The sequence below is a fragment of the Seriola lalandi genome, unplaced genomic scaffold (assembly GCF_002814215.2).
Source record: "Seriola lalandi dorsalis isolate HSWRI2012SDOR001 ecotype SW California unplaced genomic scaffold, Sedor1 jcf7180002054277, whole genome shotgun sequence".
Classification (NCBI taxonomy): Eukaryota; Metazoa; Chordata; class Actinopteri; order Carangiformes; family Carangidae; genus Seriola; species Seriola lalandi.
The window spans coordinates 458184-480689 of record NW_019524830.1 but is presented as its reverse complement, the minus strand read 5'-3'; the positions used below and the strand labels follow the sequence as shown (position 1 = coordinate 480689).

At 38.9% G+C, this 22506-nt stretch overlaps 2 protein-coding genes across 4 annotated transcripts in view; one reads left to right on the top strand and one right to left on the bottom strand.

Annotated features, from left to right (window-relative positions):
* The window catches only part of tnn (tenascin N), a 43068-nt gene extending 38278 nt beyond the window's left edge, over positions 1–4790 (top strand). For all 3 annotated transcript variants that reach the window (XM_023405462.2, XM_023405463.2, XM_023405464.2), the window contains one exon: positions 71–4790. In XM_023405462.2, coding sequence (XP_023261230.1) covers positions 71–238 — 168 coding nt within the window. In that variant the 3' untranslated portion in view covers positions 239–4790. The remainder of the gene's footprint in view (positions 1–70) is intronic.
* Positions 4791–7994: 3204 nt separating this feature from the next.
* kiaa0040 (KIAA0040 ortholog) lies at positions 7995–14212 on the bottom strand. The gene is made up of 2 exons (XM_023405522.2): positions 14036–14212; positions 7995–10372 (listed from the first exon to the last, which is right to left on the bottom strand). The coding sequence occupies exon 2, from the start codon at positions 9693–9695 to the stop codon at positions 9357–9359; it is 339 nt and encodes a 112-aa protein (XP_023261290.1). The 5' UTR covers positions 9696–10372; positions 14036–14212; the 3' UTR covers positions 7995–9356.
* Between the last annotated feature and the right edge of the window lie 8294 nt (positions 14213–22506).

Sequence of the window (22506 nt, the reverse complement as noted above, 5' to 3'; positions counted from 1 at the left end):
CCCCACCCCCGCCGCTCTCCCTTCCCTCTTTCCGATCTCGTTCTCTTTCAATCTGCTGTCCTGCTGCCAGGGAGTGAATTGGGAACCATGGAAGGGCCACCTGACATCCCTCGACTTCACAGAGATGAAGATCCGACCTTTGGGAGCCCTGTCCAGCAGGAAGAGACGGTCGTTGTTGGCCAGAGAGAAGAACAGAAACATGAATCTTCAAAAGAAATTAAAGAGCACCTCTTTCTAAAACCACATCATCTGTCTTCAGCCATGTTAACCTGCCATCACACTAGACTGGGATTTATCTCCTTATTAGTGTAGCTTGGATCACCTGTTTTGGTCCTCTGACCACACAGGAAGTCCCACTGGTCTACATGCCTCTGTGTCTCACACTTGGACAATATGTACTCTTTATTTGGGAGGTAGGCAAAGAACGAAAAGCTCATATGCAATAGTAACTTATTTTCTGTTTATCTACAGTGAGAGTCATCAAAAATTCCTAGGTTTAGTGTGATTGTGGGAAAGCGGCAAATGCGAAACTGCCTTTGAGTTTTACGTGAACTGAAGTTGAACATTAATGAGTTTAGTAGATCAGTTATAGTGTATTTGTAATTTTAAAAACTCCTGTTTCACTGATTCTGGTACAAACCCCAATTATAAATCAGGAAACAGTAGATTTAAGTAAAATTGGAAACCAATAAATTCAGTGTTTCTCCAATTACTGCATTAATTTTTACTTGTTTTTGTCAAAACCTCAGGGCAGCAGCCGGGGTTATTTGTATTATATTTGTTAATTTCATGTTGTATGAAGAATTTGAGTAGCAACTTTTCCTGTGTATAGTAGTACTGTCATAATAACATGAATGTTGAAAAAAATGTTGGTCAAAGTGGTTTGTGTTTTGTTTTAGATCAGGTACCAGCAATTAGCGAGTTAGTGCCCTGAGTTTATTGATTATGAAGCTGGCTGGCTGTGACGCATTACACTGCCACTGTGCCTCCAAAGCTGTCACATCACATTAGTTTGTGTTGGACAAGCCAGGGAATAATAGTGGATGGCTGTCTGGAATAGCCATATTGCACCTGTTTTACATTCATATGCCTGGGACAGTGCATATCAATCATTGTGATGTGCCCATATCCAACGTCAATAACGATGAAGTTTGTTTGCCCCATCTTCAGGCACTTAATGACCAAAGTCTTGTTTTCAATCTGGAAAGCTGACAAAGATCATTAATACTGGTTTGACTCTGGCTTTATTACTTAATTAATTTTTTTTTTTTCTTCTTCTTTTTACACTTTATTCACAAACTGTTGGATTACATGACAAGGACAAAGTGCATCAATCAACCTGCTAATCTGCCAGAACTGATTCACAGTCCTTGTCTCATAAATTTGCCTTTTTTTTTTTTTCAAAGCCTTCGTGGGCCTTAAGGTTTTATTCCAGCTGATCCTCAAAGGCTTTTTCAAGGACAGTATCCTCAGTAAGGAATTAAATTTTCTTTTTTTTTTTTTTTTAAATATTGTCAAACTGACATAGCTGCTCATTAATATTCATGCAACACATTCACGCAATGATTAAGTCTTTGTCACATGAAGACACCGTAATTTTCCTTAAGGAATAATAATTAATGAGGAAGTAGCTCTGTCTTTTTTGCTCCACATATTTCAAGGAGCTGGTGGTTGGAAGACTGAACATCTTAACACAGAAATTATTATTTTTTTTTTCATCACCACTGTCACTGTACATAGATACACAACCACACTGAGCGTCTGCAAATGTCAACCATAAGGTTGCGCTAGAGTTAACGTCAGAGGATCACCAATAATTAGCATTCATCCTCTGAGAACCATGGGTGTTGACAAATTTAATGGCAATCCCTTGAATGGTTGTCCCAAGTACTTCAGTTTTTACCACAGTGGTGGACGGCCCCCCGAGAGCCGTCTGCTAACACTGATGCAGTACAAGATATCCAAACTATCAGTGGCTTTAGTTCAATGATCTACATCTAAAGGTGTCCTCACATTAATTTGACAAAATCTTCTAACCCAGGAAGAACTTTCAAAAGCATCACAGTGTTCAGAAGAAGATGGAAGTTGTTCATTTTACAGTGTTGAGTTGTTATGAAACTTGGATGACACCTTACAGTAAAACTGCTCATGCATATTGTCAAAATATTAAGCCCTGAATTGTAAGGTTGATGAATACATGAGTACTGAAATGCTCCTCAGATGATTTTTTTCTCTATTTAAAACAAAGTGTTTCTCACAGTACAAAACATTTATCAGACTAATGACTGTTTGCTCTCTGGTCTCAACAGTTTCCCAATTCTGTATCTCATAACATGTAACAGCAACGGCTCACCGGCTGTCTGGGCAGGAACCCTTACACAGCTGCTAAAAGTGTACAGAAAGGATATAAACAGCACATTACGCCATTTAAACACAAAAAAAATACACATAAGATACAATCTGCTCAAACAAACGGCACCACTTTAGGAAAGTCCTTCCTACCCCATAGGCAAAATGAAGAAGTAGCCTATTTTTGAGTGTTTGTTCATCCAAATCAAATAAGAGTGTGAGAAGCCAGCTGCCTAAAATTTGGCAGCAAATATTTCCAGCATAGCATTTCATTTCAACTTTGAAATGAAATGTCTCACAAAAGCTCATTGATGCGAAAGGCCTTTTCAGCCACAGTGATTGCAAATTACTTTAAGGAGATTGGTTCCTGCCATTGCTCTGCGAGGCAAGTGGTTTGCTTAGTGCCAGGATAAACAGAGAGAGGAGAAAGCAGTTTGCCCTTTCTCTGCCTCTCTTTCTGCCTCTCTCCTCTGTGTGTACATATACAGTACACAGTACAGTATAAGCTTTCTGACATGCAGATATGTCTGCCTGTGTCACTCGGGTTGACGCTTTCAGTTTCACTTACAGGTCAGTGTGATGTATTTTTTCCATGACAGAACTTAGTAATGTGGCAACAAGGGAGTGTTTGTTTCAAGGGGTGGAGTGTGTGAGCAGTTCATGGAAAAATAGAAGTACGCTAATGACGAGAGAGAAGGGCAGACAAGAGAAGAGAGAGAGAGAGAGATTTGGAATGAACCTTTATTTATCGAACTATCAAACCACAAATGAAAACAACACCCTAAGATCATGGTGGGAATCCCAGTTTTACAGGATACATTATAGGCAAAGTACATGTCTAACAAAACACAGTTTCTTAACCAGGCATCCACGGATCCCCTGGTATTGCAGGGAGCCCGTGGAAGATTTTTTTTAAACGAAAATGTGTATGTATTGATTTTTTCTTCTTTCATTTTTGGCCTTTGTTTGGCAGGAACGGCAGATAGGAAACAACAGGAAATAGAGAGGCGGATGATATCCAGCAAAGGTCCCCAGTAGGAATGAAAGCAGGAATGTTATTGTTATGTGGTTGGCTATGCGCGTTAACTATTCACCTGTGAATATTGATATTTGCATTGATAACGATTCTCCTGTTTGGCATTCTGGCAGTGCCACGATTCTGTCACATCTCAATTTCAATCCACAGTTTTCATTGTGCCATACAAGTATTTCATGTGCATCTTCAACCCACCTGTACCTCAGCAGCTACATTCTGTCGTGTTTTCTTCATGTTTGTGTAGGCTGCACATTTGTCAAGAACCACAGGTTAACTGTGCATACTGCAGACTCATTTAACAGGCTAAGTCATATGAATACAGCTGTTGCTAGGGATATTGGTCGATGTCAGCTGAGCCACAAGAGAATTTGTCACACCTTGGCCAAGCACATCAGTGATAAAAAATGATTTGTGAGGGAGCTGGATACACCTCCTGATCAAAAACAGGATGCCTGACTTTTTTTCTTTTTTTTTTTCACGTCACATGCAGGGGAAATTGTTTAAGATCATTCTCAAAGACAAGTCCTCAGGCCTTAAAGAATGAAATAAACAAACATGTTGTTGACATGCTTTAAGTTATGCCAGTACTGTGACAACACTGAACATCTCACGCAGGTTAAAAAATCATGATCCGTGAGACGGAACAAATTTCCCAAAGTACATGTCTCAGCGTTAATAATGTCAAAGATGAATTGCTCCTCAAGCCAAACTGATTACTTGCATCAAAGATTGCTCTATACGGCTATCAAAACGATGATGAAAATTACATGTTCAAGAAGATCACTAGAGGCAGAAGTACTTATCAATTACATTGCCCTTTGCAACATTCAGATTTGTTTATTTACATATTTTTTTTTACATTTATAAACCTTTCTCCACCCCTTTTATTTACTTATTTTCCATAGTTCATTGCTGTAAAAGTGGATGCTAGAGTAATAACAAATCTTGATGTTCAGAACCATGCACAGCAGATATCATGTATGTGAATGCACCACAAACTTATTCAGCTCTTTGTTGGTTGTTTTTTCCTTCACATTTCAAAGTCAGTCACAGTCCCTGCAGTGTCAATAAGAACAACAATAAGAGCGTGTCAGCAATCTGAGAAAATGATCACAGGCTTTGTTCCCATTCAGGTTGTCCTAGCAGCCACGTTGAATGAAGAGGCCTGTGCAATATACGGCATGTTCACACGTACGTCAAAACTCTGTGAAGTTTAATTTAAATAGAAAGATGGGATTCCACAAAGATAGAAAAATATTTTATTTCTCTCTCTGTCATCTTCCACATTGTGCTCTCCTTTATCATTGTTTCTCTATATGTCAGGATAAATTATGCATGCAGAGCTACCAACAAAGCCCAGCCAGGCGCATAATTAAAAAAAAAAAAAAAAAAAAAAAAAGAATAACCTCAGCATTTTTCAACTGTGGAACAACAAAAACATGTCCTAAATATACAATGTCGTGCATAATTGGATGGGATCAAAAAAGTGATGCTATCGAATAGAGAGCTATCCAGGTTGGCAGATTTGCTGTTCAGACAGCAGACAAATCCTCCCACGTCTGCTCCCTCTGATCACAGCAAACTGACAAAGGCAAAAAGAAAAAACGTATATATATTTTATATTCTCTACCCTTTGACTCCTGCAGCTGATTTGTAAAGTCTCTAGAAAAATAGAATGTGATATGCTCAAAGTGAGGGAAGTCGAAACATATTGAAGCTCAACATCACAAATACTGCCTACAGGTGTTGAGAAGAAAAGCGTGAATGGTGTGAATATGTTAACCAAAAACAAAGTGAAATCATTAATGCAAACAATGCTTCAGCGTAATGTAAATAACACCCGCAATACTGTATGAGAGATGTGAAATGTGTGATAATAAAGATCAGTAACTCATGGCCAGCTGGTAACTGAATGCAACCCGGGAGGCAACTGAGATGGAATGAATTAAAAAATTATTAGCATTCATGTGTGAATTATTGAACGTATTTAGTAGAAACAGAAAACAGTAATTTTCCTGTCTGGCTGAAACGACGGCAGAATATTTAAAGTATTAGATTCTACTATACTGTGGAAGCCAAAACTCAACAATCAGGGTGTTATTTTCAACCATCCTACAGATCTTTAAAATCATTGATGCGTTTGGTTTTAGATCTTTCAGCATCAGACTCCATGCTGTGACTTTCCAGTAGTAGCATCTCAGTCTGGAAAGTCAAATTAATCTTCTAAAACTCTTGCCAAAACTCACTTATCTGTGAATAGTTTTCGTAGTTTAAAGGAATAGTTTGATGTTCAAGGAAATATGCTAATGCACTGTCTTGCCGAGAATTAATTGAGAAGATTGATACCACGCTCATGTCGGTTCTAGGGTGACCATATTTTAACACACTCAAACCCACATCCTTAAAGGGGCTATTTGTAAGTTTTCTTTCCCGCTGAACTTGGTTTCTTGTGGTTAATTGTGTTTCCTAGAAAAGAGGTTACTGTACGCACTCTGAGCAGCAGTATATCTTCAAAGCAGCTCGGAGGCTTTAATGAGTCGCTATCAGAAAGTGAGGAGACGGGCTGCGGCTGGCTGGTTAGTGTGCTAACTTCAGACTAGAAAACGTGATGGAGACAAGAGTTAACATTGGTGTTTCTTTTCACAGCTGGATACAGCTCTTAGCGAGTAAAGGAATGAAGCTTGATGCTGAACTTGCAACATGTCTTCTAGTTTTGGGGGAATGGGGAACACTTAGCACACCTACCAAGCGCACCTTGAACGCAGCATTTCCGTTGCCCAGATAACTTACGAAAGAAGGGGTAGCCAAAACTCCTGTAGGTCTTTAGAAAAGACAGCATCACAGCTAACTGTTAGCATAGTGACAGGTTCTGTTAGAAAGAGCTGCTAGGGTCATAGCCTATGACTCTCACCTATAACTCATAGTATAGCAGCAGCCTTGACAATCACATATTGACTGATTGACACACATACAGACCAATCAGTGTTGAATTAAGAAGTATGGGTGCATTGCTTCTATTTTAAATGGGACAGAACATGAGAAACATCTGTGTAGCACTGAAAACAAGTATCATATTATAATTTGTATTTTAATTGTTGTGAAAACTGGGACATTTTAGTGTCTTACAGATATTTGTCAGGACTCAGGACACTCGGGACACAACCCTGGACAAACCGGGATAATCCCAGACAAACCGGGACGTATGGTCACTACAGTATATACACTAATTATAAAGCTGGAGAACAGCAGCCAATTAGCTTGGAAACAACTAGACTGTCTCTGTGTGTATCTTACGACTCCAGCTACCAGGATTTATAAAAATCACAAATTAACATGTTATACTGTTTAATCTGCACAAAAATGTAGCTACTAAAAAGTGTAAAAATCACATGAGCCAATGTGTCAGACGACTTCCTGAAGTCTAGTAACTGGTCCCACCCAAGTAATGGTACAACACCCCTTGTACAACCTTTCTGTTTTACAGAACAAAATACAACAAAATATAATTTAAGTAATTATTGGTTATTTTGTAACTATTGGACACAGACAGGCTGTTTCTCCTCATTTTCAGTCTTTTCCAGCGAAGCCTTTTGGCTGCTGGTTCTAGCTAGATATTTATATTACAGATGTAAGAATGGTATCATTCCTCTCATCTTGTTTAAGATATTTCTCATGACGTCAAAATGTTCCTTATAACAGTAGCTAATGATTACAAGACACTCTGTAAACTGGCTGTAAATCTTTCTGTGATAAACACAAACTACAAAGACACGATAAGTTTGTCTGTGATGTTATTTCTTAGGAAACCTTTCAGTCTGTGCGGTAGCACTGATTAGTCATCGCATTGCTGCTGAAGTTTCAGTTTTTTCTTCTTTTTTTTTTTTCGCAGGGCAAGCTTTCAAATTAAGCCCAACATGTACAGTTTCTCTCTGTGAACATGAAGCAGAAGAGACAAACCCCACTTCCCACATGGGAACGTATCTGTCTGAGCAGTAATGAAATGAGTGGGGCCTGTTTTCCCAGCAGCACTTGAGCAAGAAGATCAACTTAGTGCCAGTGTAAACTAATGCATAAAGATGATGATACTGCTGAGACGCCTCTGCTTAATTGGGCTTTGAGATGTCATACACTTAAAATATAAAATTAGCCTTCAGGCGCAATCCAGTCAAAGCCCAAATCATTTGATTATTTCAGGGTTTCTCCTCTTCTTGAATATTTTAAAAATATGTTAAGTTAAATTTGCTTTGAATACTGTTTAAATCTCTTCTTTCTTACTGCATAACTTTGAGGTATATTCACATGCATAATTGAAGAGTTTGACTTACAGATGGAATAAATTACCATTGTGTTTGTTTCTCAGCTGAATGTAATTATAATGCTGCTGTGTTTACAAATGTTATTAATGCAAATAAACCTGGACCAGTATTTATCAAACTTCTAAGAATTACACTTCGCAATGTTCCAAAAAGACAATTTAGAGTAATAAGACACTTTCATCAGGCAGCGTCCTCCTGTAAAACTAAACTTTAAGATGATCAGATGATTAGCAACAATGAACAAAGCGACAAATACAATCATTTGTCACATTGTTCATCCTTTGTTAAAGACATAGATTTTAAAGTTTTATTTACATTCATGGAAACCAATGGAAACTGGAGCAGGAAAGAAATTGTGTGGCTGTGGTATACATCAGAGAAATCATATGGATAATTCATTATCCCATTGACAAGTGCACACAATGAATATGCATGGACAGTGACTGCAAACATAATTAAGTCAGCTTAAGTTGTGTTGTTTGCCCTTGATAATCGCAAAAAATATAAACACGAAAAGAGGTGTAACATTCTATTAACTCCTATTAAATCAAACGCAAGTAGTAGGCTAAACTTCAGAGAGCTCTATTAAATGTTAAATGTTTTCTTATAGAAGTAAATATGAAGAACTTTTTACTTTTATATTTCACTTAAGTCCAAAAGGTCAATAAATACAGGCCCAGAAAAAAGCTACTGACTTTGATATAGACAAAGCTGTTTCCTAGGGTTAACCAGTGCACTGAAAAATCTGTCTACCAATTTAGGAAGGACCACAGATTCTAGTTGTATTTTTTGCTTTTTAGGGGGGTTCCCTTACCTTCTGATTATGAATTGTGCCTTTAAGGGTGACTTGACTTGAACACCAGAACACTCTCAAAAACCAAAAAGTAGGATAAGTGCCTCTCCTGTGGGCTAAATTGTATCAAATAAAGCAAGAACGGGAAATCAAAATGAAAGAAGTTATAATTGTTTTCTTCTGCATCCTATGAGTTTAACCTTTTAGATGTCAGTGCATTTTCCTGTGAAAGTGAGAGTAAATCAGCACTCTACACTGCAGCCCGAATGTGAGTAGGCAGTAATACAGCCATCTGAACACTGTGCAGACAGCAAATTGGCTCTCTCTCCCAGATACAGATGCAATGAATTTTATATGGGAGCTCTAAGAACAAAGTGCTCTCAATAACAGTGTACTTCTGTATGTCTCACACACTCACACACTCTCTCACCCACTCACACACACATTTGACACACATTTGCAAGTATACACACATTTATATATATATATATATATATACATATATATATATATATATATATATATATAAATATATATATATATATATATATATGCTCCTGTTTGGATATTTCTTGCTTTATGTACAACACACCAAAAAGCGCATACCAAAAGCTGTAAACAATGTAATCAAATCTCCACATATGACATCATATGAATAAAAACTGACAAAAATTTGTACACTTTACAATATTCAACCAAATCTGTGACCATTTCAATGTGAAGTCCTCCTCATTAGATTAAGCAATGTCTTCAGCCTCCTTGGAGTCGAAGATAGTTTGAGTTTTGCACTTTTGAGGCGCTCCATCAGCTCCACTTCAACAGCTGGCCCAGTATAAGCAATCCCAAAATAAAAAATCCATTCCTACACCATAGCCAGGGCAACCCTGTCAGGTGTCATCGGCCCCGGCTTGACAGAGATCCACAAGTCTTCCGTATTGGCCGAATTCTTTTTCTTCTTCGTCTCCGACCTTGTGGTTGCCATGGCGTCTCTGCAGCAGCAGCAGCAGCAACAGCAGCTGTTGGCATGACGACAGCAGCAGCAGTGGCAGCACACCACCAGGGTAGTAAGGAGAACCAGCAGGGGAAGAGTTAGGAGGACCACCAGACAGGCTGTGTTGTAGACCCCCTGGTTGTGTTTCTCTGTAGCAAAGCTCCAGATTTGGTTGAAAAAATCCTGGATGCTGTCTGTTTTCCCATCCATGGCTTTGGGATAGGGAGCTGTGACTCCTTTTCTAATTGAGTTGGTGTGGCAGTTTTAAAGTTTTAATAAATCCTTTAGAGAGTTGTGAAGTTTATGGGGCAGTAAATGTGCGTAGCAGGCTGCTGGAGACACCAAAATAATTAAGATAAGTTTTTAATTTGAGTTGAAAAGATCTTTTATGTAATGTGACTCCACTTTTAAAGTTCTAAGATGTGAAGTTTTACTCTGTGTTCAACAAAACACCAATCCAACAGCTGTCAGGTCAAATATTTCTGGTGACTTGACTTTCATGTGCTTGTCTTCTATTCATGGAGATCTGCATTTAGATAGTCATCCTGAGTACTATCTGATGAGGCTTGTCTAAATGCATAGGCTTGTGCTGTTTACACTGGAAACTGAATTTGTGGATGCACCAGAGCATTTTTTTAAACAAATCCAAAAGACCAAAAGCTCGCTTGTTTATGAGAAGGTTTTCTTTGAAATCTCTCAGTTGTGAAGATTCTGATCTCCAGGGAAAAGCCAAAATCTGCACTTGAGCCAAGTGTGTTTATGCCACTCGACATTCCACTTATTGTCCTCTTGCTCTTTGTCTTCTCGAGCCGTCTCTCGTCCTCTTGCTCTTTGGCTTCCAGTTTAGTTTAATCCAGTTGCAAAGAGGTGGTTCAATTTGGGCGTGTCTGTGGAATATAAAAAAAAAAAGAGAAAGTGAATACGGACAGAACTTCAGCTGCCAGCAGACAGATCGTCTTCAAACTCCCCCTTTCCTTTCCCTGCATTCAATCCATCCATCTTTCTCTGTCTTTATCATCTCTATTCCTGCTCTCCCCCTCTTGTCATTGTCAGCTTCAGATTTCTGCAGCTCTTCCCTCATTAATACTGCAGAGGAGTCATCCAGGATTCAGGGCAGATCTCTCTAGGAGTCCCACTGTGGAAGACAGGGGCAAAGAGAGCGAGAGAAAAAAGAGAAAAACGAGGGAGGGAGAAATGGAGGGAGATTGTGTCTGGGGGGGAAGGGGAGACACAGACAGAGGTAACCAATCTTTCTAAGAGTCCCACTGAGATGGGAGAGTGTGACAGAGTGTCAGGAAAAAGGGAGCGAAGGGAGAGAGCTAGGCCAGAGAGAGACCTTCTGAAGCAGGTTCATCTGAATATACCCAGTTAATGGTTCCCATTGGACGAGATAAATGAGACCTGGTCTAAGTTTTTCTATATGTCTGATTGTAACACTTTCGTCTGGCATCGGATGAAATCCCCTCTTAACAGCTGAACTGGAGAAGAAAACATGGTCTGAGATGCTTTAGTTGTTCAACTAGATCTGCAAAAGAAAAGTCATTGTACTTTTTTTCCTCTAAGAGTATAGATTTTTTGATTAAGTCTGATGCCTTGAGGTGACATCTTTATTTAAATGGTGTTAAACAACTATAGTTTTTCAAATGATTAAAACACTTTGACTCAAGCATGTCCCTTTGAGTCTCTAAAGCTCACTGCTGCACAGCTTCTTTATATTCTAGTTGCAGGAGCAAGAAAAAAAAAAATTCATCTCACATTTGGCTGCTTCTTTTGGCAGAGAGGAGAGAGGAAGATGCACCTGCAAGTGGAGAGCAAATAGATTTGGCATGGCTGTCGCTGTGCGTTGCGTCTCATGTGTGAAATTGGTTTACCCGCAAACAGCCCGCTAACTTCCCCCCTGTTCCGTTCCTCAACAGGAAGCTGAGCGCTTAAAGCTAAGTAGCAACCTGAAACGTCAGAGGAAGAGAGTTCAGAAAGAGCTGTCTCATCTCAAAAAAAAAAAAAAAAACACAACTGGGCTGATCTAAAATACATTACATTTGAAGCTGTGCTTATTTTCATATTAAAGTTAAAAAACATGGGCACATATGCAGCTGTGCGTTTTCAGTGTGGGGCTTCTGGGCTTCATAAACCTTAAAGGAAAATGTTCTTTTGTTTTCAGGTGAAAGCTGGCCACTTGATCCTTTTAAATCTATATATTATATGGTTTCCAATCTGGGACAAGGGGTCGCAAGATTAACCTGAGAGGTCACAAGATGATTAAGAAGATTGGAAAGGAGAAAAATATTTCTGCTACTCAAAATTCTTTCCATTTTTCCTCTTATCTTTGTTTCTTGTGAAACACGTTTTTACCTCTTCAGCTGTCTAAAAAAGTCTAATAAAACAAACAAAAATACATTAGTTTGCCCTGAATCCGGGCTACAATCTTTACATTAGATTGTTTTTACAGTTTATGTACAGAAAACCAAATGTTTTTCCAAAATTTCAGGCATTATTGTTTTTTCTGCACTTTTCAATCGCAGAGTTGAGTTTTCAAAAAAAAAATAAATAAATAAAATAATTATTTGTAGTGATATACGCATGAAGCCTGTGACTGCCGAGAATAAGCGCAACCAACTGCTGATGCACTAAACCCAGTCACATAACAGTAGTGGATGGAAACAGGCATTAATTTGTGTTTTCTTTTGTAGATTTTGTGGAAATTCTGTTAAAATATGCCTTTCATTTGGATGGAAATTTGACTATAGACTACAGAAGACTGCACGTTGTTGTGAGCCACAGTGACACTGCCACATTATTCTTGATTATTTTCTCTTCTGTATGTACATGTTGCCGTGATGAGCTTGGCTGAGCTACAGCGCCCTTGTGTACACTCCGAACTCCCTCACATTATGAAAACACTGTCAACACGACGAACCAGAGTTACTGAACAATAACTCTGTTGGAAAGAGACAAAGACCAGGACCAGCACAGAGGTGTGATCTAGCTATATATAATAGATGACTAACAGTGTATCAGTGGTAAAGTCATTGAGTGGAATGGATAAGTCACTAAGTGTTAAGATAATTATAGTTTCTGGCCAAGAAAAATGAAATCACTCTAAGTTATTTGTAAACATGAATAATCTCCGGTTTTCACACTGACCGACACAGGAAATGTAAAAAAAAGGAACTTAGTTCATTTATTTTATGACCTAATTTTGTCTTATCTATGTGCTTTCACACAAAGGCCGGTCAAAATAGACAGCTTAGGTAGTTTCACAACTAGATGTCCAAATTATTCTTGAGGTAAACGAGTATTATTGCAGCCTCTTTCTCAGCAGGCCATCCGCAGCACTATGAACATAAATTGCAATGTGCACTCTTTGAACTGTTGATGACACGTCTGAACTGCGGTCAGTTCGTGCTTTAGCAAAGGCGCAAGACAGAAAATGTAAACCATAAAGAGAATATAGCCATGTTTTTACAAAAGATGGACTCTTAAAAGAGACTCCAACAGGCTTTAAATATTTCCTTGCTACATATTATCTCACTGAGATGCCTTTCTAAGACTCTCTCACTTTCTCATGACATTGTGGTCTCCTGGAGCCATTCATATACAGGAAAAGGCCAATTCTGGAGCACACAAAGCCAGGAAGGGGCTGAGAAAAATGTTATGATTGCACTCAGTTAGGCCCTGTTGCTTTTTAGGGAACATTTGCGACCTAAAAGACAAAGTTGTGACAGAAGGGAAAGCAGGAATCTTTAATGACTTGCCCCCAGCACATGTTCATGAGCAGATCCCTCATCAAGCAGTGTTAATACACTATTAATACTTCAGTTAATACTTCATGTTCAGTTTGACATGAGTCAGCCACCATCAAACAAATTCAATTCTATAGTCGTTTGTTTTCTTCACAGGAAACATGAGTTGTCTTATATCACTAAGTGCAGCTGTTTTTCACTTGGTGGGGTACGTGCCAGCTGTTAATCTGGAGGAGTGAAGATCTCCACAGTGAGCAAGAGCAAGTGCATGAGCGCATTAAAGTTCAGACTTGCATCAACTCGATCCTGACTCAGTGAAATGAGCAAAGTTCTTACAGTGAAAGCAGGAGGATGTTTCATCTTTTTCTCAGATGAAACAAAAAAATCTGTGAAGGTCCATTAAACAGAACAACAGGAAGTTATTCTGTATGCAGCAAATGTAGAGACCATAACAAATGACAATGTTAAACCTTTTCTTTTCATGAGGTGAGTTTTAAATTACATGGTTTACTTCAAGAAAGTAATATGAAGAGTGAGTTGCAGTGACACTCTAACTGGCAGGCAGGAAGAAACTTATCAGCTTAACGTTGCAACTTGTCAAACATCCTGTCAAATCATACCGCTGCCAAAACAACATTTTTTTTTTTTTTTTTTTAGAGGCAGTCTGACACTGTGGCAACAATTTTACCTCAAATTTCCAGGAGTCACACAACAGAAAGCATCAACAGCTTATATAAACCACTCACAACAATTTCAAAGTATTTAAAGTTACTGGCACTCTGTATCTCTTTGAAAGCGGCACCTTACCCCCACAGGCACTTGTGAAGTGGCAGGTCAGGGCTCCTCTCATGTCTAATCCAGTCAGCTGCTCAGACTTCTGCTGTTTTCTGTTTTGGCATCTGCTCTGTTCTGGTCCCCCTCACCCAGACATCTTGACAAGTCTTCACTTTCTGTTCCTCTTTCTCTCTCTACCCTTGTTACTCGTCCTCCTCCGCCTCCTCCCTCCCTCCCTCTCTCTCTCGCTCTTTTAGTGTGTGTTTTGGTCACAACGTCATTGCACCCTGCCCACTTTGTGTAAGAATGGGCCCTCTGTCTGTGCTTCTGTGTTTTCCTGTATGGCGCACTGGATTCTTGCGGTTGCTTTACTCACACAAACACTGAGTGATGTCAGACAGAGGAAAAAAGTAAACTGAATATGAGGCCTTTACTAAATGTTTCTTGTAACAATTTCCACATGTAAGATATTAAAAACAAGGTTCCTCTCCATGCACTGATCTGAAAGCCTTGCAACACCAGGATAAGTTGCAGGCAAAGTTGCAGCATTTTACATAATAACACTAAATTACAGTTTAAACAAACACTACTCCACCCTCCTGACAGCACTAAAAATGGTAATAAATAGGGGAAATGAAAGTTGTGTGTGCGTGTTGTGAGCACCACCTTGTGAAAGAGTCTGATGCTATAGTGAGATATGAAAGAGTGAGGTCATTTGAAGTGCCCCCACACACACACATACTGTACACATATACACACACACACACACACACACACACACACAAACATAAACACTCTTACTATGCCTGTAGCATTGTGTTCAATGCCCTTTCAGTTCAGTCAAGCAAAAGAGGATTTATGCTGAAGTACGAATAAAGAAAAAATCAATTTTGCAGGCATTAAGTAGCAGTCTATGTGCTTGTCCTCTTCTGAAAGAGGGAAGCTCTTTTTTTTGTCTAGAAAATGCATGAAATTCAAAATAATAAATGAGATATTTCACTTCTGATGCCCTTAAAGTCATTAGTGGCAGTGAAAATATCAAAAAGTTAAACAAGAAAATTGATATGATATGTAACATTGAAATAGGATCAGGCCAGCACTGCCATGCTATAATGATTTACTGTGGCTACAGTAGATGGAAACATTTTGTCTTATAATCATGAAAACACACTCCCTGACCAGCTGACCTGCTGAACATGCAGTGTGCTTTTTTGTAGCTACAGGGCATGGTTACATAGAAATTGATGAGACAAGCCTTGTCATGTCTGCAGGTGTGTCTGAGCCATCTTAGACAAATAGCAACGAGCCGCCCACACACAAACACACACACACACACACAGAGAGAGAGAGAGAGAGAGAGAGAGGGAGCCAAGCACAGAGGGTGCTGTCTGACAGGCAGGGCGTGTAGTGCTACACAGTGAAACTATATCCCAGCTGCTGTTGAGGCACTACAGTGTCCAGTCACCTCAAGCAAGTGTTGATTAATGACCTCAGTGTAGCAGCACTTTTCCTTGATGGAAGTGCTCCTTTGCAAGTAGTTTATATGAAAATCATTTCACTCTATATTCCATTTACTGCTTCTGATTGCTGCTACTGCAGACTTACTTGCATGTAGAAGCCTTCTTGTTATGGATTTGCTTTGTGCACAGATCCAAGCATGCAAACCTGCAGGAGTCATGTGAAAATCTTAAATTTGATCTGCTTGTCAGCCATGAGAAGATTCAAGAAATGATCCGATAAAGCTGTTGGATCTCATGCAACAATGTCCCTTTTCAGATCTGCTGTAATTTAAAAAAAAAAAAAACACCATGCAACTACTGCTCAGTACAAATGGGCAATAGTTGCCAGATACATGGATCATGAGGATTTTTTTTCCTTTTTTTGCCATTTGCTTGATGCACACTTTACTTTGCTGTTATTTTATAAGGACCCCATTATACCTTCCCTTCCCTCCAAGGATAACTTATGTTCCATTTATACTGCAGTGACCCTCGTATGCGTCTCATTTCCTCCATGGAAACCTTTCTCTGCATTTATACTGCGTTGACCCTGTGCTATAATAGGCGTAGCTCCCATCTGGTTTATAGAAACTCGATTCTCAGTCGACCTCACCTGTGAGGGAAAGCTGAGACAATACATCCCTTTATCCAACTCGAGTCTATAGCTGAACAAATAACAGGAATGACCACTGAGCTCACACTGGATCACTGATCATACAACCATGATAGCAAAATATGTGACTGTGATATTACTAGTAACATTAGTAAAGCCTCGTAGAATTACTGGACTGAGCAAAAGGGCATTACAAATCACTGTGACCCACTGGTTCTGCCAGCACACACTGAAATATGTGCGAGTATGAACCCAACACTGTGCACACAGTGAGCTTTTGAATGTGAGTGCTAATGAAAAGTGACTAAAGGGTTGCTGTAGTGGAATCTGACAAGTGTCCAGAAATAGTCTACCAATGAAACCAGTCCCCAGAGGCAAACCTTAGCTGTGATTCAGTCCTGTAAAATGTTTGGGCCCAGCACTGTGAAAACAGGCCTGACAGAGAAGGACGTGATTAGTCTATATAAGGAATTGCATCTCTGAAGAAAAGCTATCTTTGAAGAGCTATTGGTTGGCATGTAAACTTTGGGCTTTTACAAGGAGACCTAATTGCACATTCCAGCTATGAGGTTGGCCAGTGCTATTTTAACATTTTATTATGTAATAATCTCAGCATAGTTACCAAATGACATGAGCTGTAGCTATAGCTAAAGATTATGTTACACATTTCTTTTTTGGGCATGTAAAGAAACAAAAATTTGGTCAGTTCTGCTAAATAAATAAACAGAGTGATGTTGTCAGCTTGCAGTAAAGGAAGTGCTTCATTTTAATCAATGGGACTTTCTAAGTTCCTTTTTGCTTCCCAGCATTTCCAAATACAGAAACAGCAAAATGAATCATTGTGGGACTCAAAACTCAGTAAAGTTTGCCAGCATTTTGGGTCATCTTTTGAGTGTTTTGCTTTGTGCCGTGGCTTGTTGGCATCAGTGGTACCCGCACAGGGTCCTTGCTCTTTGAGGAGCTGTGGGGCGGATAGCGGCTCGTTCCTCGGTGGTGGTGTCCCGTCACCGACCCTGTACAGCACTTTGGGTGTCATTTGGATGGTGTGTGGTATTCACGTGTGGTGTTTAGCGTCAGGACCCTTCCCACTCCATTAATTCCCTCAACCGTGGTAAGCCCCGCAGTCCTGTTCCAGTCGCCTTTTGCTTTCAGTGGCAAATTAAAGCGCCTATGGAGTATTGTGCAATACTGTAGTTGACCTAAGTGAATTGGTTGCAGGGCTAACCATTTTAATAACTGATTCTTTGTCATTTTAAAACAATCATTGTGAATAAAAAAATATCTATTTTTTGAAATCATGTCTCTTGTGTCCTTTGTGTTATTGTGTGAGCGGATAAAAGCCCCATCTAGTAATTCTGGGGGTGAAATTCCCCCAGGTGGCTTTGTTGACACCACTGCTCTGCCACATATACAGATGGAAAGATTAATATTCAAACAAAACATGAATGTGTGTGTCAATCCAATAATTAAAACATTTTGGGAAGTACAGTTATTTGTTTTCTTGTTATGAGTTAAATTATGAGCTCAATACCTCCACATTTAATATGAAGCTGGAGCCGGCAGCCAGTTAGCTTAGCTTAGAACAAAAACTGGAAACAGGAGGAAACAGTTAGCCTGGCTCTGTCCAAAGCTAACAAAATCTACCATCACATCAAAAACTAATTAACATGTATCGCATTTAATCAGTAGAAAAACCAAAGTATAAGAATCATGTTTTACGGGAGAATATGTGCCACTGCCTGTTTCTTGGACAAAGCCTGTTACCGGGCAACTCACAAAGACACTTTGGTTTTTATATGGATTTAATGCATGAGGTAACACTGTTTAAGAGGTGCTGGTGGGTTTAGTTACCATTTGGACAGAACCAGGCTAGCTGTTTCCCCCTGTTTTCAGCTTTTATGTTTAGCTAACCATCTGCTTGTTGTAGCTTCTCATTTAACTCTGAGCAAGGAAAGGAATGAATGTCAAACAACTCGTTGAAAGCTGATTAATGTTACATAATAGCTGCTGTGTCATTATCTCTTACAGACAGACTTTGACACTTGTTTCCCACAAATAGAAATGTCTGATAGACAGTGGCATGACCTTATGTGATCATGGGACAACCAAGAAGTACAAGAATGCACTTCCCTTTTTTCTTTCTATGTTGTCAAGACTTGTCAAATGTCAAGACTTGTATGCATGGGCACAGCCATTTAAGTAAAAATGATAAGGATTGTTCCTACTATTGCAGATTCTTAATTTCTAATTTGTGCCACAGGATCATTTTGACACAGCAAGCCAATTCAATTAGGAATTTTCTGCTGTGAGAAATTCGTTTCAGTATGATAGTAACTGAATATCATGCTTGCATTAATCTCCTCAATGTGTCTCGGTTAATCATTGTCACCTGTTAACGAAACAGATAGGTGGCTAACTTCACTCAGAGCACCTTAAGTGAACATAAATTTACATGAGAGGCTCTAGAAAAGAAAAAAACTTTTTTTTCCCCTTTCAATTCATGAACATTTTCTGTTTGTATTGACCATCATGTGCTCGTGTTTAAACAGCATGCTCTTTTAAAAAATGTTTCCTAACAGGCTTTCTCAATCGAAACCATGTGACACTTTAACTTGCATACGACAGCTGTTATGCACACACATGAGAAACCATGACTTGTGTAACTAAAGTTAAGATGATGAGATAAAGCTTTACTTTTCTCAGGGTTTTTTCTCCCATCAAGCATTCAGACTGACATTCCTGACATACCTTGGAAATTCCTGCTCCTTAACTATAAAATGTTGACCAAAAACAAAACAAGTTGACAGCCTTGCTCACATGCCATTACATTATGATTTCTATTCAGTTCAATTCAATTCAGACTATGCAGCCATGCGTGCATGTGTGCATTGAATTAAGGCTGAAATCCACTCTCAAATGGCAGATGTGCACACATATACACAAACCCATACTATGTCTTGCCTTCTGCAAAAAAAAAAAAAAAAGAAATGCTGTCCAAAGTCTTGAGTATGTGACTTTGCTTTTGCTGTAGGTGATGTGATAAAGTACAGAAGCAACTCTCTGCTGAGCTCGTCCCTCAGGTCACTGTAGCCCTGAGAGGCACTTTCATATGTATGTCAACTCTCATATCTGAAAGGCTCCTGAGGACTTGTGTGTAGTTCAGCTGATGCAGGGAGCATTAAATGGCCCTGCTGGCACACTGCAAAAATCAAACTCCATTTCCTATTTGGCCTCAAATCATGAATACAAAATGGTAAAGCATGGAAAAAGAAATTGGAGACATACTCAGTAGTAGAAGAAGTACTTACATCCTTTACTTGGGTAGAAGTACCAATACAATAATGTAAAAATAATCCATTACAACAAAGTCTTTCAATTAAAATTCCTCCTAATTGAAAGTACAAAAGTGTATCAAGAAAATGTAATAGTATATGAAATATGGAAAGTACTCATTATGTAGGAAATAGTCCCTGTGACTGATTTATTATCATATATGACATTATTAGATTGATCATTTTTAATTTTAGTGTTGTAGCTGGTTAAAGTGGAGCTAGTTTTAGCTACTTTATATGTAGTTAGTGGGTCACAAAATTAATGGGAGGGGTCATGAGATGATTAATGGGATAGGAAATGAAAAAAAACAAAGTTGTACTGAATAAATTTGTATTCATTTTTTTGGACTTTAACCTCTTTGGGCCTGAAACAGTTTCTTACATGAAACAACCCGAGAAGTTAAAAGGGGAAATTGCTTTTTGTGGAGGCTAGATACTGCACAAGAGACACTGGTTTAACCTAATGGAAACATCAAGTAAACAAGTAAAGTACACCTCAAAACTGTACATAAATACCATACATAAGTAAATGTACTTTCCACCACTGGTAGTACTTCTGCAGTAACCAGGGCAAACATATAAATATTATGGAGACTCTCAGGTAACTTGAAGAGTTAGAACAAATTTGTGTAATGCTGATCTTTATTGTATAGTTACCGTCACAATAACTTAGCAGGAATAGTAGTCTGACCGCACAAGACATGCGTCAACCTTTTAAACCTGAGTTAGTTGTAAGTTGGTTATGACTAGATAACAGCAATAGGAAACTGATCAAACATCCGGTTTCTGTCGTTCCAACTGCAGCAGAATAAATGCAAACTTGACTGAAACTAGTGAAAAAAGAAAAGACCAAGCTTACACATCTTTAAAAAAAACAGTCCATATATGTACAGGGTATGATAAAGGACAACAAGCCCGTCTGATATGGTTGTGGGGAACTACTGATTATATAAATAATAATATCATATAATAATATCAAATACAAAAACATCAAATTTAAGGAGAGGAAATGAGAAGAGAGGATGTGAACAGTGGTTAATTAAGAATAAAATCGCAACCAGAACAAAGAAAGTGCAGCTTATCCTTTTGAAATCAGATCAAAATAAAAGTATGTTAACAGGATAACCACTTTGTCTCTTCATCATTTGCTCTTGATGTACCCTTTTCCTAGCTCAGCTATCAGTCTGACTGTTTTTTCTAGTCATAACTTCACCATCTGAGCCATGTCAACTCACATCTAGATTTACAGGCCAGCCCATTCAAGAGGTTGAGACTTTTTAAATGTTTAGTTTGGGCATGGATAAAGCCTGAGCAACTGCAGTAAGTACAGACTTTAAATCTAGTACATAAATAAGTATAGGGCATAATTGGTTAGTCATAATTAGTTATGAAAAAGAAAAACAGTCTCATTAAGCAGTGTTCAGGCTTCAGAGCTTTCATTTATTAAGTGTGAGTGTTCAAGACTGTTAAAGAACTTAATGAATGGTTAGATGGATTAGTTCAATATTAGGTGTTTTTCTCATTTTCACTGACCCTCCAATTAGAACAAACAAACCAAAAAAACGAAAGAAACAGCTTAAGTAGTAGAACATGATGCACACACATCCAGAACACCCTTTCTTACCTCTCGTTCAGTTCCACTGAGGTCGTCAAATCCTCATGCCTCCCTTGTATCTGTGATCTGTGAGGCCCCGTGCAGGCTCCCCCTCTCCAACTCATGGAGCTCTGAACATCAATAAATGCCTGATAAAATTCAAGCTGTACACCGTCCGGTCGCCCAATTAAGCCCTGGTGTTTACAGCGCTATCACAGAGAGTCTAACTGGGAGATCTGGGTTGCACCTCCCTCTTATTCAGATGCCTGCCAGGGCCTGTTAAGTTTCTGGATGCAGTGAGTTGTAAAGAGACTCCAGGAGCGCATGGGAGACTGGGGATGGCTCACAACGCCGCTTTTCATCAGCTTCACCCTGTCACCAGCTCTGTGCTCAATCCTGTAGAGAGATGTCGAGACATTACTGGACAGATGGGGTGAGGAGAAGAGGGGAAAGAGAAGAGAGAGAGGGAAAGAGAGAGTAGGGAAGAGAAGGATGGCTCACAAAATGGACGCTTCCTGGTCCCCCAACAAAGCAGAACTCAACTCATTAATGTGTTTAGTTGCACAAAAACATTTTTTGGCACTTGTGCAGGACATTTGATCTTATTGTTACTACACAAGGAGAGGGGACAGAATTTATGGAATTAGATTTTGTCTCAAACGTACATTGGTCACAATAAAAAACAAATTAAATAACTTTCATGCCTAAATTGTTCAAAGACAAAATGCTGTAATAATGTTTCAGCTTTACAGACTCATTAAAAGTTCATATTAAGGTTTGAATCAGAGCCCTCAAGAACTTTTTCAGAGGAGATTCTGGTGATTTGCAAAGAAACCACCATAAATCCTGAAGGAACAAGAGAGTTAGAGAGCTGAATTAATGGAATCAACAAATCATGTCATGTTTGGGACACTAACAGGGGATGGACATGCTGTAACTTCAGGTGATCAGAAGTCTAGCTACTCTGGTCTAGAAAGAGGCCGCACTAGTGGGACATTCCTGTTCTTTACTTAACTTACTACTTAACAAGCAAGACTGTGCCAGGCTCAGCAAAAGCAGATGTTTGCATAATTAAATTATTAAGTATAATATACATGTAATATACAGACTCTGTGTTGAACAACTGTACCTTAAGCAATTAAGTATATGACCTGTGATGATAAAATACCTACTAGAACACTAAGCAGCAGTCCAAAAGAATGATAATGTAGAATTATTCCAACTATGAATATTCATTGTAGTGTACCACATTGTGTAATACAGCTTAATTAAACAAAATGAGAGAACTAATAAACTAATACAATGTAATTAATGAAAATCAATGTTTAAGGGGTACAGTATTTTGTGGAGTTTGTGGTATAACAGACTCTAATCAAGGTCAAATACACGTCTCCTAATTTGTTTAGAGATGAGATAAGACCTCATTTAGCCAGGAAGTGTCAAGTCATTTTTGCTGCCCAGCCAGG

Coding starts and splice junctions, on each gene's coding strand:
- kiaa0040 (XM_023405522.2), bottom strand. CDS start 9,695: ATGGATGGGAAAACAGACAGCATCCAGGATTTTTTCAACCAAATCTGG.